The sequence below is a fragment of the Festucalex cinctus genome, chromosome 5 (genome assembly GCF_051991245.1).
Source record: "Festucalex cinctus isolate MCC-2025b chromosome 5, RoL_Fcin_1.0, whole genome shotgun sequence".
NCBI classification, from domain to species: domain Eukaryota; kingdom Metazoa; phylum Chordata; class Actinopteri; order Syngnathiformes; family Syngnathidae; genus Festucalex; species Festucalex cinctus.
Window position 1 is genome coordinate 4426303 of NC_135415.1, and position 17597 is coordinate 4443899.

At 38.1% G+C, this 17597-nt stretch overlaps 3 protein-coding genes across 7 annotated transcripts in view; 1 reads left to right on the forward strand and 2 right to left on the reverse strand.

Annotated features, from left to right (window-relative positions):
• noxa1 (NADPH oxidase activator 1) overlaps window positions 1-10782 on the reverse strand; it is a 32136-nt gene extending 21354 nt beyond the window's left edge. Inside the window, exons 1-6 of one of the 3 annotated variants that reach the window (XM_077521909.1) lie at window positions 10546-10782; window positions 5583-5761; window positions 2963-3045; window positions 2322-2430; window positions 1046-1162; window positions 142-249 (exon numbers count right to left, since the gene is read on the reverse strand). In XM_077521909.1, the coding sequence (XP_077378035.1) occupies window positions 142-249; window positions 1046-1162; window positions 2322-2430; window positions 2963-3045; window positions 5583-5756 (591 nt within the window). In that variant the 5' untranslated portion in view covers window positions 5757-5761; window positions 10546-10782. Of the gene's footprint in view, window positions 1-141; window positions 250-1045; window positions 1163-2321; window positions 2431-2962; window positions 3046-5582; window positions 5762-8835; window positions 8893-10541 lie in introns of those variants that run through there. The other 2 variants (XM_077521908.1, XM_077521907.1) reach the window with 2 other exon arrangements.
• The window catches only part of stxbp1b (syntaxin binding protein 1b), a 90914-nt gene that overhangs the window by 60663 nt on the left and 12654 nt on the right, over window positions 1-17597 (forward strand). Inside the window, exon 20 of one of the 2 annotated variants that reach the window (XM_077521903.1) lies at window positions 7361-7594. The exons of the other annotated variant lie outside the window; for it this stretch is intronic. The gene's annotated coding sequence lies outside the window, so the exon portion shown is untranslated. Of the gene's footprint in view, window positions 1-7360; window positions 7595-17597 lie in introns of those variants that run through there. 2 annotated transcript variants of the gene reach the window in all.
• dpp7 (dipeptidyl-peptidase 7) overlaps window positions 13533-17597 on the reverse strand; it is a 68607-nt gene continuing 64542 nt past the window's right edge. For both annotated transcript variants that reach the window (XM_077521911.1, XM_077521912.1), the window contains exons 11-13: window positions 14331-14395; window positions 14185-14255; window positions 13533-14108 (exon numbers count right to left, since the gene is read on the reverse strand). In XM_077521911.1, coding sequence (XP_077378037.1) covers window positions 13997-14108; window positions 14185-14255; window positions 14331-14395 — 248 coding nt within the window. In that variant the 3' untranslated portion in view covers window positions 13533-13996. The remainder of the gene's footprint in view (window positions 14109-14184; window positions 14256-14330; window positions 14396-17597) is intronic.

Genomic DNA, 17597 nt, shown 5'->3' on the forward strand with positions numbered 1-17597 from the left:
GCCTAATATTCATGCTTTGAAGTCAATCCCAGATGTTGTCAATCTAACAGCAAAAAATAAATCATTTAACCTAAATGTTTCAAAACCTTTGGAGGACAGGAGTACTGATTTCTGAGTAGTAAATCAAATTTCTCTGCATACCTTTGGCTTTCCTAAGAAGTCTCTCTGTTTGAGTTGTTCCACATCCTTTTTCCTGGGACGAAACACCACACCCTCAGGTACCATGAGAGGCGCAAGGATTTCCTTTCTCTGTGGTATTAAAAATAAACAAACATCTTTACTGACTAAAATTGATAACTTCTTTTTATTTAGAAGCTAATTAATATTGGGATGAACAGACAGTAGTAGTAATTGCATGTAATATGTTGATTGTAGGAGTGGTCGTAGTGGCCTTTATTTACAAACTGTCATTATTTTATAATTGAATCCCACTCCCCTGCCATTGGGCTCTCTTTTTTGCTCTTCACCTGCCTCCCTCTTTATCTCCCTCCCTCCTTCCTTCCCTCCCTCACTCTGGAAGGACTGCGTTTTTATCTTTTTTTTTTTTTCTCCCAACAAGTAGCACTGCTTCCTGACATGGTCCTTCAAAAATTATGCCATCCAGTCTATCCATCAGAAAGTTACTCAAATATTGACTGTGATGTGCATGAAGTCCTCTGGCTGGACCCCGCAGAAAGGCAAGATGTTGAAGACTGAATGACTGTGATTATTTTTTTTTTTTTTACAGTGCAGCAATGTTTTCATAGTTTTTTTTTTTTTTTTGTTTTTTTGTCTTTTTATTTACGATGGTGAATGGTGAACTTTGGATTTTTTTTTTTTGCTATGTGGCATGTAGCAAATGCTCTGTGAATCCTGTATGTTTGTAGCTTTGTGTATAGTCTGAACACATGATTTAGTTTTGAACACAGGATAACTGGTTTTGATTTAGTGTTTAAGGATTTAAGAAAATGGGTGCGAATTTCAAGAATTTGCCATTGTGAAGAACTGGAATCAGTTCACACTCCTTTCACAATTGCAATTTCACATGACCATTAATGACACTTACCAGGATACAGTCCAAAGCCATCTCTAAATTTCCCCCTTGACTTTGTGACATGAGAATATCTCTGGCCTGCTCCCACTGGTCCATTCGGCAGTACACAGCTGCTGCATTATGTAGAACCTGGGAGAGATTTCAAGATTAGGCTTGTGCCCTCCCATGATAAACTTTTATAAGCTGTAAAAATAATCCATTGATTCCAAAGTGTCTTATTAACACTTCTTCTCTTCTATAGGCTAGTATTTACAATTTCCAACATTTTTTGAAGTTCATTTACACTTTTGGTTTTCTGGGACTTGCAACATCATTTCACGTGCTAAATTCCATCCTAATGTACGCACAAAGTGTGGTCACACAGTCCTTTTCCTCAGGCAGCATAAATCCACTTTTTGATGCACATCAGTGTGGGGATGATAACCACACAGAGAAATGAAATGTGTTTTCATCGAATAAAACCAGCTCAAAAAGTCAGCTTATGCTGTAGTCAGTTATAGAATTATTAGGGACGTCACGATAACGGCAATATCGTGATATCGCAATATGAAAACTGCCACAATATATCGTCGTCGTCATGCCGTGATATTAAAAGCAGCACATCTGTAAAAAAAAAAAAAGGTGGATTGATTTCTATTTGTGCAGTTCTAGCACCCTCTGGTGGCTAGATTTTTTTTTAGTGCAGATTAATTTTCACAAGGCATCTTTTGGCCCTTCTATGTTTAAGATCCATGCTAATGGTCAGATGAAAAGGAACATAATATGCTTGTGAACAGAGTCAGTATGTGGAGGAACTGTGTGCGCCTCAATATATATATTTATATTTTTTTCTATATATTTATAACATTTGTATAATATTTTTCATTACTGTAATGTACAAAAGCACAATATTGTTTGTTTTTTTTGGTTGTTTTTTTACAATATTGTGACCTTATCTGTATCGCCAACCTCCCCATCATATCGTGATAATATCATATCGTTACATCCCTAATAATTACAGTTGGCCCATTAACACAAACAAACAAACAAACAAACAAACAAACAAACAAACAAATCACATGATGTAACCTTTGGTTAGACCTCCTTGCCAGCTTTATAACAACATATTTCTCAATGGTGAGAGATTTCTTCACATCTGAGACTTGAGAATTTCATAACAAATTTTATGACAGCTTTTGCGAAGTGAGCACAAATTTAAGAACGTCAAAGTGATCGTGCATTGAAATCTGGATTTGGAAAAAACAAAAAAAATACTTGTGAGGATTGTGTGTGCAGGCCAGTAGCTCACCTGCCAGGCGTAGAGCTTATAACGCAGCCCAAGTTGTCTATAGTCAATGACCGTATTTCCTCGCAAGTGTTTCTGTGCCCACACACAGTCAGACAGAGCCTCGTCCAACCTGCACAAGAACAGAGAATAGAACAAACACCACCACAGCTAGTTATCAGATAGGGGAAAAAAAGAGAGAGATAAATAGAAAATAAAAAGAAAAGGCAAGCAGGGGGAATGAAAATTCCCTAGATTTGTCTTTTTGTGCGTGTAAAACGGCCACTGAAGGCGTAAGAATAGGAACACCATCCCGTGATAAAGGTCACTAATTTAGCAACACTGTCCAGAGTATATAGGTATACAAGATTTTTTTTTGTAGTTATCTTAGCATTCTTGGCCTGATTGACAAGTCAACAGTCATGTGCCAAAACTCTGCTTCTTATATGTACAACCTATGGGAGACTAATGCAAGATCACAATGCAAGATCTAATTTTACTTTTACCCTCAGTCAAGTGTTAAATATTGGTGCATTAATCATGAAATAAAAAAAAAAAGACAATTGCCTATTGGGAAAAATCAAATTAACTGTCAAAACACCCACACGTGCATTTAATCAGTGAACCCAACAAAGTAAATATACAATAGTCTTTGTAGTTAATACCTGTCAAGCTGCATCATAACTGCGGCTCTCTGGAAGAATGCAACTGAAAGACGTTGATCCTTCACAATTGTGAGATCTAAAGCCTAAACAGACAGAACAGGACATGGGTTAAAATAAACATGTTGGTCATTTTTAATTCCTACACTCTGCAGGTCAATCATCAAACAGTGAACTCCAGACATTTGGGAAATGTATACGCTTTGAATGCTATGTAAAATGTGAAAACTGACACACATTTTACTGGAATAAATATGTGAGCTAATTAGTGTTCATTTTGTCAATGAAAAATAATCAAAAATGATTTGAACACACATTTTTCACCAGACTAAAACTAGACTAGATTAAAACCCTCATTAATAAACAGTACCGTAACTGTGACAAAATCAGTCTGCATGTTCGTCGACTAATGAAGACGAGACGAAAATGTACTTCACTTAACTGGACTAAAGTCTATGGATATTTTAGTTCATAAAAAGGAGACCGATATTATATGATTTTGTAAAATATTGCCTGTGCTAATCTGTCACTGTGACATTGTCATGTGACACACAGTGACACACCCCCTTTCGAATCTGCAGCTAGCGAGTGCAACATGCACAAACACATGGGATAGACGAGGTGGATTCACAGGTGAACGGTTAAAAAAACAAAAACAAATAAATTGTAGTTATAATGTTATAAAATTTTATGTGAAATTGTTTTAGATCTGAAATCAATTATCTACTGGCAAAAAATATACAGGGCTAAAATGACTGTCATGACTAAAACTAGACAAGTAAAATTATGTTTACTTGGACTAAAAATAAGGGCGGGATGGTGACTGACTGGTTAGCACATCCGCCTCCCAATGCTGAGGACGTAAGATCAAGAATAGGCTTTGGCCTTCCTGGGTTGAGTTTGCATGTTCTCAATCAATGGTGTCAAATGTAACACTTGGAATACTTGTACTGCCAAAAGGAGACCGGTTTCTGTGGTCTCCTTTTGTAGACACCAGTGTAGGAGTGGCATAGCTCAGAGTGGCTGTTTCCCAATCCTTGAATGACTTTTAAAAAATAAATTAATTAAGGAATAATAATAATAATAATAATAATAATAATAATAATAATAATAATAACAATAATAATAATAATAATAATAATAATAATAATAATAATAATGTGCATGTAACATTTACTAAAAAAAAAAAGTGTTTTTATTTTTCCAAGTATCATCACTCCAAATGTTTTTCAGAGTACACCAGAGTGGGCCAAAATTCCTGCCAATTACAGTATGAGAAACTTGTCGAATGATATATTGATTTGACGCAGGACATACAGTTTAAATGTAACGGTACCAAATACGAAATGCATGTTGTCATGACCGTGTTTTGCCTGTGTGTTATTGGGGGCCAGGGTTATGTTCGGGTCAATTGCCTGTTTTGAACTGATGTAACAGCATCTAGTTTCAACTGGTCTTTAGCTATGTGATGTCAGGAGCTATGTGATGTCAAGAATCTTTAACTCTTTGACCGCCATAAACGTTTAAAAACGTTCAGTATAATCCTAGGATTGGCCGCCATAGACGTTAATTGACGTCTACTATGTTTTTTTTATGGAAACGGGTGGAGGAAAGCCTTGGGCAGCTGTACTCCAAATATCAAGCCGATCGGGTTACTATAATGAGTATTCCTGGCCACTAGATGGCTGTGATGAGTCTTTTGGACAAGATCGGGTAGGAGACAACAGTAGAAGAAGAGAGGCTGAGCCTCATGCAAAAAAAAAAGTGGCAAATTCACAAGAGTGCATGAAATAACATCGTTTCACAAAAAGCTTGATTTCAACGTATTTTGGAAGAAAATTTGGGTGAAACGAAGCTGTTTTCTATTGTTGATTACTGAAGATCTGAAAAAGGTAGAAACAAACTTTTTTTTTAGATGAAAGATGAGACTTCAATCTTTCATTTGCTAGTATCCGCATTTCCATAGTCCTAACACAACATTTTCTGTGGAGCTTGAAAGATCGGTAAAATTCTGTAAATCAGCTGGCAGTATGGGGTTACCTTTTCCGAAAATGGCTGGCAGTCAAAGAGTTAATCTCTTTATCTAGTCAACAGCCAATCAGATAACTCCATGTCAGTCCTGTTACCCACATGTCTAGCCACAACCAATCAGGTCGATTCACTGTCAATATAAGCCTTTCTGAGAAGCGCGTGTTTTTGCCGGATTATTCATCTTTCTTCTGTCTAGCTGGCCACCTGCTCCTCTTTTGCTCGATGCCTTCTCGTTGTTTCTAGTCTAGTCAAGTTAGTTCCTCGCCTTTGATATTATGCGAATAAAGTGTTAAACTCTTATTTGTGTCTGCGTTTTTGGGATCCAATTCCAGAACATAACACATGTAAACTACTGACTCTAAAGAAAGTAATGAAAAAATGCACCCCCAAAAAATCTTCACTCATGATTATGGCATGAAGCAAATATAAATAATTTTGGTAATCCTAATTGCCCTATAAAAGGGTTCATGTCATCCAGTGAGATGTCTGGTTTCAACTCTTAACTCCAGAATAACAGCTACTCTGTCTGTACATATATCTGCTAATCAGGTTTCCTTTTCTAAGACCTTGTATACCAAAGCATTCAATTCACCTTAAGGGCAGAATCCAGCTGTCCCAGACACACGTGTACTGATGCAGCATTGAAGAGAGTACGGGATGTAGGTTCGGTGATCTGGTCCAGCTTTTCCAGCGCTCCTTGCCAGTCCTTCTTGTCCACTGCATGCACTGACTCATTCCACAATTGAAGTAACTCTGTATATAGCATTCTGACTGTTGAGGGCAAAAAAAAAAAGAGCAATCAATTATAGGGATGTAACGGTAAGGGCAATATCATGATATTAAAACTGCCACAATATCGTCGTCATGTTCACAATATTTAAAAGGACCACATCTGTAAAAAAAAAAAAGTCAGGTTGATTTCCATTTGTGCAGTTCTAGCACCCTCTAGTGGCTAGTTTATTAGTGCAATGTAATTTTCATTAGGGATGTTTTGGCCTTCTATGTTATAAATCCATGCTAATTGTCAGATTAAGGTGAATCTAATTTGCTTGTGAAGCGATCAATGTGTGCTTGCATTAGCAATTAAGTGCCTCAATATTGTTATTAGAGATTGTAGGTGGTGCATTGCTGTTATGTACAAAAGCACAATATTGTGCTATTTTTAGTATGAGCTCTTTTTTTTTTTTTTTTTTTTTTTTTTTTAATAATATTGTGACCTTTTTTAAATATCACCAACCTCCCCATAATATCGTGATAATGATCATATCGTGAGCTTCATATCGTGATAATATCGTATCGTGATGTTTGGATATCGTTACATCCCTAATCAAATAACATTCCGCGTAGCATAGGTTGGGCGGCCAAATTAAGTGAGCATTAATGTACTTAATGGATCAAATCTTTTTCGTCAGTAAACAGGATATCATCTGTTTTATGGAATTGACAATGTAGATGTACGCTAAAACCCTCGTCATATCAGTGTAGTGACTAATGTAGTTTTGAAACATTAGAAAGAAAAATACGATTTTATGATCTTTTAATATACTGTTACAGTAGCAACTTAATGGGTCCACTGCTGAAAACATGAAAAAAAAAAGTAAAACAATTTGTATTACTGATTAAAATTGTAATTCCGACTAATAGCGTAACTTTATATTTTCATGGTCTGTCTGTCAGGAAAAGCACACCTCTAAATTTACAGACAATAAGTTATTTTTTTACGCTTTGGGTTCACCAAGATGGTGCCTCCCAGTGACCACACGAGTAGCCCTCAAGCCTGTTCTGAAAATAGCTCACCAGTGATACATTTCTTGAATGATACAGAGTTTGAAAGTGCAAAGTAGTGCTGTATATTGACATTTACGTAGTGTACGTTTGGACACGGACATATGGTGTTTGTTATGGATCATCTGTGACAAGCACAGAGATCAAGTAACAGAATTGTCCTGAGGTTTGCTTGTGTGTGTGGATGCTGTCTGTGTGCCCTGCAATTGGCTGACAACCAGCTGGGATAGGATCCAGCACCCCCGTGACCCTTGTGAGTAAGCGGTTAAGAAAATGGATGGATAGATAAATAAGTAGATTTAACCACCTTTTAACTTTAACGGGACAGCTGCTAACTATTCAACCGTGTGGTTAACTCTCAACGTGACCTGTAGATGGCGTTACTAGCGTCAGTCACTGTGCATTGTGGATTAAGTTATGTCAGGACTGAGATTTTCAATTTTATAACAAGTCTCTTTTCTTTGTAGCAGCTGTTCGTCAATTCTTCTTCACAGCGAGTCTGTGAAGAAGCGGCAACGTTATGCACCAGGGAGGGGTGGTGGAGTAGCAAGTAAAGAATTAGTTGTCCTGTCTGTTTTGTTTCAGGATTGCCTGTTGAGCTGCAGTGAAAGTATACTAACACAGAAGGACTATGAAAACTGATACCTTGAAAAATATTTGGCTTATTTAGCCCATGTTAATTTTTATTTGAATGTATTTATTGCTTTCTACTGTTTTGTTTGAAATTGTGATACATTTGTGTGAATTGGCAATGAGCCCAGTATTTGTAGCTGTTTATTGAGGCAGAAAAATAACATTAACATTTATACGAAATAAAGAGTAATAAATAGAATGGTCTCTTGTTTTTGTTCATAATGAATGCATTAAAGCAGCGGTTCTCAACCTGACGTTCAGCACGCCAAATGTAGCCACAGGGAGATGACAGTTGCAAGTGTGGGGTTCCCCCCCCCAAAAAAAGTCTTGATATAAAAAGGTTGCGAACCACTGCAGTAAATCATAATTAAGGGCCCATTTTAGCACATTTCAACTTTCATCTGTATGTTTTTAATATACCTAATTCATGCCAAAATGACTTATTTGGTTGTTAGTTCTGTAGAGGTTGTTCTAAAAATAATCTCATGCCATATGCTTGAATGACACTCATGTCCCTGGTAGTGATTATTTTGGCTTTGCATGAAGCATATTTAAAACCTACAGATGAATATAGAATCAATGTAATTTCAATGTATTTATAATGAATTAATATTGATTTATTAAGATTGATTGGACAGTCTACCTTGTTTCAATATTGAAACTTACGTAGTTCAATAAATATCGTATCAATGTTGAGACTGATTGAAAATTCCACATTAATTTAATGTTGATCATAGCAAGCGCTTTCAATGTTATTTTCAATGTCTGACATCAACATTGATTCAATTTTAAGCCATGACACTATCTCAATGTTGATTCCATGGATTTTTGCTTTCTGGGCAGCAGCGTGCCATGCTTGGGAATCATTTGGTCATGTAACTCATTTCCCAGCCTTTAATGCTCAGTGTCAAGCAGGGAGACACTGGGTCCCATTTTTCTAGTCTTTGGTACCATTTCATGTCCCCAGAGCTAGATTCTGGATCGCCCAGGCAAGAGCAAACTTGGCCCCTCTCACAGATGGTGGGTGCATGGGAATGGAGACCATGTTGCCTTTTCAAGCTGTGTCCGGCCTGGCCACAGAGGCACCAGTTAATGAGCCCTATACCTACAGGCTTGGCTCCTGTTTGCCATGGGTGACCCTGTCAGGGGCATAAAGGACCTGGCGACTTAGCTCCATAAACCTCTCCAGCACAGTAAGTTGACAGCTCACGGAGGGGTGTTTGAATATTACATACCTCCAATTTGCAAGAAAACATACACATAACAGCGCTAACAGTAACTGCTAATTGCTACTGCAGAATTAACAATGAACTAGTCCATGCGTCACTCTGTGCATAATTATCCATAAATGTCCTCTCTGTAGTTGAAAACTAGACACATTAATCAAAGATGGGTTCACATTAATTCCACAAATAAAGTCGTTTTACCTTCTGGTGTGAAGAGCTGACTTATGAATGAAAAGGTCCTTTCTGCCTTGTGATGTCCTTCAGCATAAACAGGGAAGTGAGAATAAGTGAAATAGTTCCTCACCTGTCTCCTCCCTCCTGCTACAAGGAAGTAATTTAACCACATTCCTCTAAGAGCAAGTGGAAAGAAAAGGCTCTGGAATTCAACTGTCCGCACGACTCTCGCCAGACAATTACATACTGTTCACAAGCAGCACAAACGAGCGAAACCTGTTCACCCTGAACATCTGCGTTCTGATGTGTTAAATGTTGTGTTGTTTCCACTGAACTTCAGTCTAAATCAGGGGTGTCAAACATATGATCTTGATCTTGTAAAGGAAAAACAAATTAGTAATGTCTGACGACTTCATCAGACAGCCAAAACATATACATTTGTAGTTTCTCAAGCAATCCTCTGATGAGCATTACAACTTATACACATAATTGACATGGATGTCATTATTTCACACACAGGTTAAAGTTACAGTTTATTGAAAAAAAATATCAAAATCAAAACATATTCACCAAATTCACAATTTCACAAGCAATCCTCAGATGAGCAATTCAACTTAAATTGACCTGGATGTCATTATTTTAAACACAACCTAAAGTTACGGTTTGTTGAAAACAAAAACAAACAAACAACAAACAAAAACAGACCAACATAAATCAAACATAAACATGCTGAATACGACACACATTCGTAACACAAACACATATGACATGGATCAACATCCTATAACTTCATTAATTGCATCAATGTAATTCACAATATATATAATATACAATATGAATGCAACAATGTATTCACACAATATATATGCATAACAGACACGGAACTCATATGGGTCAAGTGTTGCCGTGTCCCATTTGCATTCATGTTATTTTTTGAAACTATTATATATATTTACAGTTCAGCCCTGCTATTTAAGGCTGGCCTGCACATCTATGTATAACTGACACCATTTATTTTAAATTTTATACACCATGATTTTACCAGTGCGGCCCACTTGGCAAAATATTTTCCTCCATTTGGCCCCTGAGCCAATATGAGTTTGACACCCCTGGTCTAAATGGTCCTTATCAGTGAACGTGAATGGCCGTTTGTTTGTATGTGCCTGGGATTGGCCAATGACTAGTCCTGGATGTATCACACCTCTTTCCCAAAATCAGCTGTGATTAGCTTCAGTTTACTTAAAGCCTTAATGAGAAGTGCAAAACTCCTTATCGTAGTACTGGGCCAATCATGGGTATAGCCAAATATTTTCAAATTTGGGTGGTGTAGCATTTATAATCTCTTATTCATACCACTGAGGAAACCAGACTTGCATCACACTCTTTGCCGCCTTCATTTCTGCTCCTTCCGGGTACACAACGTCACATTTAGGAATGCCATACGCTACATCCTCCTTTTCTTTGACAATATGTTGAATCATAACATATTTTCAACCTTTACTACTTGTATTTTACTCAACACTCTTTTTCAGGCGACAGTAATGCCTTGGTCAGACTACAAAAAAAATAACCCGACAGACGTGTCGCGGACAAACAGGGCATGTAGTGCCGCCTGTGTAGTCTGTGACACATTCAACGATTGGTCGCCTGTTGTCCGGGACGGTTCACGACCATCATGACATAAGTCTAGCATGTCAGAATTTTTGCTCGTCTTGTCGCACAATGTGACATACCTACGTCGTCATCCTTTTGGTTCCGCAGCATTGATCAATAGCGAGAGGGAGCGAAACGTCAATCACACACTAACCAGCACGTTATAGTTCCTCATTAGATCTCATTAGACGGGGCCAGACAGGTGAAACAAAAAATAAAATAAAATAAAAATTGCGCCTGCGACATCCTCTTCTTCCAAAATGACCATATGCTGGTGTCGCTACTCTGTTTGTTTGGGATTCCGGACCTCGTGCATACTAATGAGAAAAACGTATAACCTCTTTTGAGATCAACTTTTTTTACGTACACTTTTTTTTTTTTTTTTTTTTTTACAGGACTATTTTTTTTTTCGTACCCTTTTTTTTTTATGTACACTTTTTTTATGTATACTTTTTTACAGGTAGATATTTTTTTCACAGGTACAAATCACGACTTTTACAGATACAAATTTATACTTTTTCTGCAGGTACAATTTTTTTTTATGAGTTACTTTTGCACCATATTTACCTCCATAGCCTCTATCAGAGTCTCCATTTCCAGCTTCCTCATGGGAAGGCTAATCTCAATAATTAAATTAGCTTTGCCTTTAACAGCTTGGATTCTATATTCGTGGACAACACTGCACTTGAGCATAAAGGCTGTTGTATTCTGATTTTCGTGCTGACACAAGCCTCAAAAGCGCTTGTTTAGGAATTTGGTTCTTTGTGCCATGCTGTGCATTCCAGCATACTGAGGACGTTTCATGTGATATGCGCCTGGCACATCTGACAATTTGGTGATGGTGGATGTTATCATATTTCAGTCATGAATATACTACGAGTAATTAGGGATGTAACGATAAGCACAATATTGTGATATTAAAACTGCTACAATATCGTCATGTTCACGATATTTAAATGCAACACATCTGTTAAAAAAAAAAATCAGGTTGATTTACATTTGTGCAGTTCTAGCACCCTCTTGTGGCTATTTTTTTCGTGCAATTTAATTTTCATTCGGGATGTTTTGGCCCTTCTATGTTGAAAATCTACACTAATTGTCAGATGAAGGGGAACATAATATGCCTGTTGTGTTTCAGTTTGGTTTGAGTTGGGTTTTTGTTTTATTTTGGTGAGTGCGTGTTTGTCTTGTGTTCCTGTGATTCCCCTGTCTCGTTATGTCTGATTAGGTTCCACCTGTGGGTCAATCCCTTTCCCAGTGTGAGTTGACCAATCAGGGCCCTCTACCTATTGTGTTCCCCAGGTGTTTCTCATTAGTGTTGGTGTATTTAGGCTGTGGGTTCTGTCTTGTCTGTGTAGGGTCATTGTCTTTTTCAGGGGACCATGCTGTAGTTTGTGTTTGTGTTTGTGTTTGTGTTTGTGTTTGTGTTTGTGTTTGTGTTTGTGATGGCAAAATGAAGCCCCGTAAAGCAGTGAAGCCCTGCAGTGAAATGCTTCACACACACGTAGGGGCTTCAAGATGATTCATTTCCTCGACTATGCCATCATGTGGACAGAAAAATGTATAACATGCTTGGTGCATGCAATAAAATGGTGGGGTGTAAATCATGCTCTAAATACAAAAGAATATATATTTGAAGAGTGTTTTAACATGAATTGTTCTGTGTTACTTTGTCTATGTTTGCGCTTATGCAACAAGTGAAAATGTGAAATGAGGTAAAATAAAGTGCTTATTCATTTCTATTTAAAAACAATATTTTTTTCCGAAGTTTTTGGACTTAGGCGGTTTCTTATTTTTGCAGAGAATTTCACCTGCTTTGGAAAAAAACTCTTTCACATGGTACTAATGAAGCAGGGGTGCATCGATATAAGTTTGTATAGAATTGGACGCGTATATTTCTGTGATTCCCAGTACTGAAGGGGACTTTCAACTGTGAACAGAAAAATGTGAATTTTATGTGTTGTCACATTTTATTTTATTTTATTATTGGAATCTGTTAAAATAGTACCGTAATTGGAGTGCATTACCTTCTGAGGTGAGATCTGCTCAAAGTGCTCCCAAACAAGGGAAAAAGAAGCTCGTCAAATCGAATGCCAAAAGCAAAAAAAGTAGCGCAATAAGGGACCCGAAAACACAAAAAGTGAAGGGGAATCCATAGCGTTTCTTTGCCGCTTTTATTCCGAACTACACTCAAACCTAGCGAATCATTTCCTGAATCAGTCACGTGGTACACCTGCTTCGTGGGGCTTCAAACGTCACCACGTACGTCATCAACACACGCATTGACACGCCGTTCATGAACCACTCATCGACATTACTCGGCAGACGCTTCAGGGATTCGACCCGAGAAGCACATCACTAGTTTGTGTTTGTGTTTGTGTTAGTGCATCACATCCCCAACAAGTGTCATCTTCATGCCACGCCATGCCAAGTCTACCCACGGCCTGCTCAGTCTGTCCCTGTCATGCCCCGTCCTACCCTGTTCTGTCTCATTAATAAAATTGTTCATATGCCTGTCAATCCTCTTCCTGCCTGTTCTCCGCCTTTGGGTCCATCCACGTCCACAACATGACAATGCCTGTGAAGCAAGTAAATTTGTGGAGGAACTCAATGTGTACGTGCATTAACAACTTAACATAATAATAATAGAAATAATAATAAAACATAATAATAATAATAATAATAATAATAACATTGCTGTTATGTACAAAATCACAATATTGTGCATTTTTAAAAGTATGAGCTCTTTTTTTTTTTTTTTTTTACATATTTTTTTTACTGTATCTGTACGTTTTTGGTGACCTTTTTTAAATATCGCCAACCTCCCCACAATATCGTGATAATTATATGGTGAGCTTCATATCGTGATAATATCGTATCGTGATGTTTGGATATCGTTACATCCCTACTACTACTACTACTACTACTACTACTACTACTACTACTACTAATACTAATACTAATACTAATACTAATACTAATATCATACTACTAATAATAATAATAACAATAGATCAGAATATGACAACAGTGTGCAACAGATCCTCCCAAAAACTGACAAAATCAATTCATTGAATGCATTATCATCATCTTTATTACTTACACATGTTTTTAAAATCAACCCACTGGCCAAATACAAACAGCAGCAAAATTCAAATAGAGAATCTGCAAAAACTCACAATGTAAGTCTTGCAGTGCTGCTTTCAAAAAGTGGTCTTATATTGAAATTTAACTTGGCCTGTTAAAAATAGTGTTAGATTTCCGAAAATACAACCTCATAATGATGCTAATTCAATCAATGATTACTTTCGGTTCTTTACAAACTATAAAATGTCTTGAAATACTGCTGCGCTTGTATAATCATTTGGATCAGTGCAGTTTAACACGAGACAGCAGCTCCACAAACACCGTAATTACACACACTCACAAAATGGAGCTTATGGCCAGAGTTTTAACGAACCCCTTTAGCTGAACTTTTCCAGAGCATATCCGTAGAGGTAAAACAAATTACAATTAAATGAAAAAACGAACACGATCAAAGCAACTGTCGCATTCTCATCCTGTCCAACTCCACCCACTGTGCGATGAGGTCTGCCTCAGTCTTCCTGGCCTCAATCACTGATGCTGGATCAGCAACATTGGACCCTCTGTATGATTATTGAAATATATTATGATACGGTTTTGATTTGTTTGGTGTGATTTTCAAATTGAGGCGGCAGATACCTTAAATCTAGATGATGGGCACCCCCAGCAATGTTGATAGCTATCAATGATGAACTCAAAGACTTCCGCACCTGAAAGAAAACATACAGATATGAAGCTTTGCTTTTACAATCCACTTAAGACTCTCATATTTTTAAATCACTTACGCCTCCATTTGCCCATGGGTCCAAGTCACCATTGGAGAAAATGATGTTGCTCGCAGTGGCAAGGACTGAACAAAAGCAGACTCTTGATCACAATTGAAAACTAGAGTGCAACATTAATCATCTGTTGTCCATATAGATACATGCTCAATAGTGTGTATATAGCATATCTGGAAAGTATTCAGAGCACTCCACCTTTTCTACATTTAATTATGTTATAACCTTTAGTCCAGCAATCCAGCATGAAATATTTTGCACGATTGGGCAAAGTGTGATGTAATACATTTGCAACACAGTGGGTGAGTGACCTAATAATCGCACACAATGAATTGAGCATAAAACCTTTTAAATATTGATTTCTATCCATATTATTGATTCATTCTTGCAGTCTGAGCAGTCACTTGTAGTAGTTCACTGTGTTATTTTATATTGCTCTACATTTGTTGTAATTAGGGATGTAACAATGAGGGCAATATCGTGATATTAAAACTGCCACAATATCGTCGTCTTGTTCACAATATTTAAAGGAAAATGGATGGATGGACATCTGTTAAAAAAGTCAGATTGATTTCCAGTTGTGCAGTTCTAGCACCCTCTGGTGGGTAGTTTATTAGTGCAATTACATTTTCATTAGGGATGTTTTGACCTTCCTGTGTTTAAAATCTGTGCTAATTGTTAGATGAAGGGGAACCTAATATGCTTGTGAAGCGTCAAAATGTGGTGTAACAACTATGGCCTATGGCCCAGTCCACCCTCTATTTTTTTATTTTTTTATTTTTTTTTGGTTTGCTTCTTCCAAATTAAACTCTCTGCAGTTGCATACACATTCCACAGCTCAGGAAGGATCTAATCTTGGTTAGGTCTGCAGGTGGTCACCCAACCACAAACAAAGCTCTTTTGAAGCCACTGAACAGGTCACATAGGAATTTATGCGTCTGCCAAAAGAGTTTGTTTAAGCTCGAACCCCTGGGGTCCGAGAGGAGCCATTTGTGACCCTAGGATATACAGACGACTGATCACAGGAATGTTTATGACCTTTCTTATCAACTAAAAAGGATACTCTGGCATCGCCCCTCCAGGGGGGCACCCCTGGAACGTCTAGATGGAGCAACAATGCCGCCAAGTGGTGAAACTTGGGACTATCCTTAGTGACAGTTCTTACAAGTAACCGCATTTTAGATGTTTATACCATGATAATTCTTGACAGATAAATGAACTACGAATGATTCATGTTATGTCTTTGTGTGTATGCATGTCCTATCTCATTTGTATTCCATAAGGAATGGAAGGTAATCAATATCTTTCAGTTTAGTCAGATTAGGCAAGTAGGAACTACCTCACAAAATTAGTTTATGATGCATTAATTGTGATGTGTGCTAAACGTGTTGTGTGGGAAAACTGATTTGCCAGACTGACCAAATTGAATGCCAAATTATGAATCCCTTTAATAATTTGCTTTTTAAAGTCTTCGTGAGCGAATAGAAGGGTTTGCCACCGCCTACCGAAGCTCCGCCCATAGGCTTTAAAAAAGCGAGGGGATCCTTTCCTCTCTCTCTTCCCGCTTCCACGCTGCCCCCCTTCTCAACTCGCCATCCTCAGGCCTGCTACCTGCAAGTTTCCCAGTCTGCTCCCACTCTTGGTTCCAAGAAACTTGTCAAACACGTGGCCCCCTTTTTGTTCCTGGCAGCAACCATTGCCACGAGAGCAGACACTCGCTGCACACCACACAAAGCAGGTGCTAAACTTCAACACTGACCCCAAAGAGACTCTTTTACTCCCTTTTCCTTTTCTCCCTTTTTCCTTCACCATCGGTGACTGTCCGCCATCAACGAGCTCTGCGGCCCCGTGGTACACTTGCATCGTGCCGCCGGACTCAAGGTGGCGCACCCAAGTCGCACCGCATCTCACCTGCTATTCGGTGGCGCCCCGCCGCGGTGCAAGCTCACCTCCAACGGCTGGCCTTCCCCGGCTGCAGACACGCCGCAAACCGAGCTCCAACACCTGGAGTCGGACAGCTGTCCGGCAGAACCAACCTCGCCGGGGAAAGATCTCGCCGACCAATCAAAGGAGAGCCGCGCAACTACGTCAGCCCCCGAGCGGCCCTCTTGCTCACCTGTGGAATACCCCCTTTTTTTTTTTTTTCATGCCTTTTGGAATGAACATTGACTATTTTTCCCCCTTTTCCAAAGACCTCCCGTTTCTGCTCGTTCGGCAGCACCCAACTCGTAAGTGCATGTTTGATCCCCAATTCGGCTTATCACTGTGTGCAACTTACATTTGAAACATATCACAGATCTGGCAAGTTAAATTTCTCTTTTCCTGTTTCCTTATTCGTTCGCATTCTTTTCCTATTTTCATTAGCTTTATTTTATTTCTTTTCTTCTGACGGTAGGATAGTTAGACATAGGCAGTGTTTTGATTTTGTAGTGTAACAATCGTGAATAAATGCATGTTTTATTAACTCTATTCCACCTAAGTCATCTGTGTTTCCGAGTGGATTATTATTCTTTTGTTAGTACAACGAACCATGAATATCGAGTGTAGTGACTTCAGGATATAAATGATTGATAAAGAAAGGATTTTGGTCTTTGTTTGCTCCTGTTAACCAAAGCAAAGCCAACGTGGTGCCCCTAGAGGTTATCGAGGTAATTACAATTTACCTCTGTAACGTCCAGATTATTAATTCGTCAAAAAGACGACCCAATTATCGCTACAGTGGAGGAACTCAATGTGTGCTTGCATTAGCAAGTAAGTTTCTCAATATTGTTATTAGAGATTGTAGGTGGTTTATATGCATTGCCATTATGTACAAAAGCACAATATTGTTCTTTTTTTGGTATGAGTTCTTTTTTTTTTTTTTTTAACAATTTTGTGACCTTGTTTAAATATCACCAAGCCCAAAAACCAAAAACGATGTAAAGTCATGAAAAAGTGTGGAAGTTTGTTCTTTTCAGTGTGGAAGTTTGACCCTTTTATCATTTTAGCATCAGGCTTGAAGATAAAATACAGAAAAAGTAAAGCACTCTGAAAATTTTGTAGATGAATTGACAGTAGTCAGGATGCAGACTTGTAACTGTGAAACCACTTGTTAGGATGTCTTTTTGTCTGTGGGATTCAAACCTCCAGTCCCAAAGCCAGAGTCCTTATTAATGAGTGACTTCTGGCTTTTTATTTTGTTCCATGATAGCGCTTTCCTTAAAATTGCATGAAATGAATGACAATTTTCCATTATTATAATTTCTCATTTCTAGTTCCTGATTGTAAAATGGC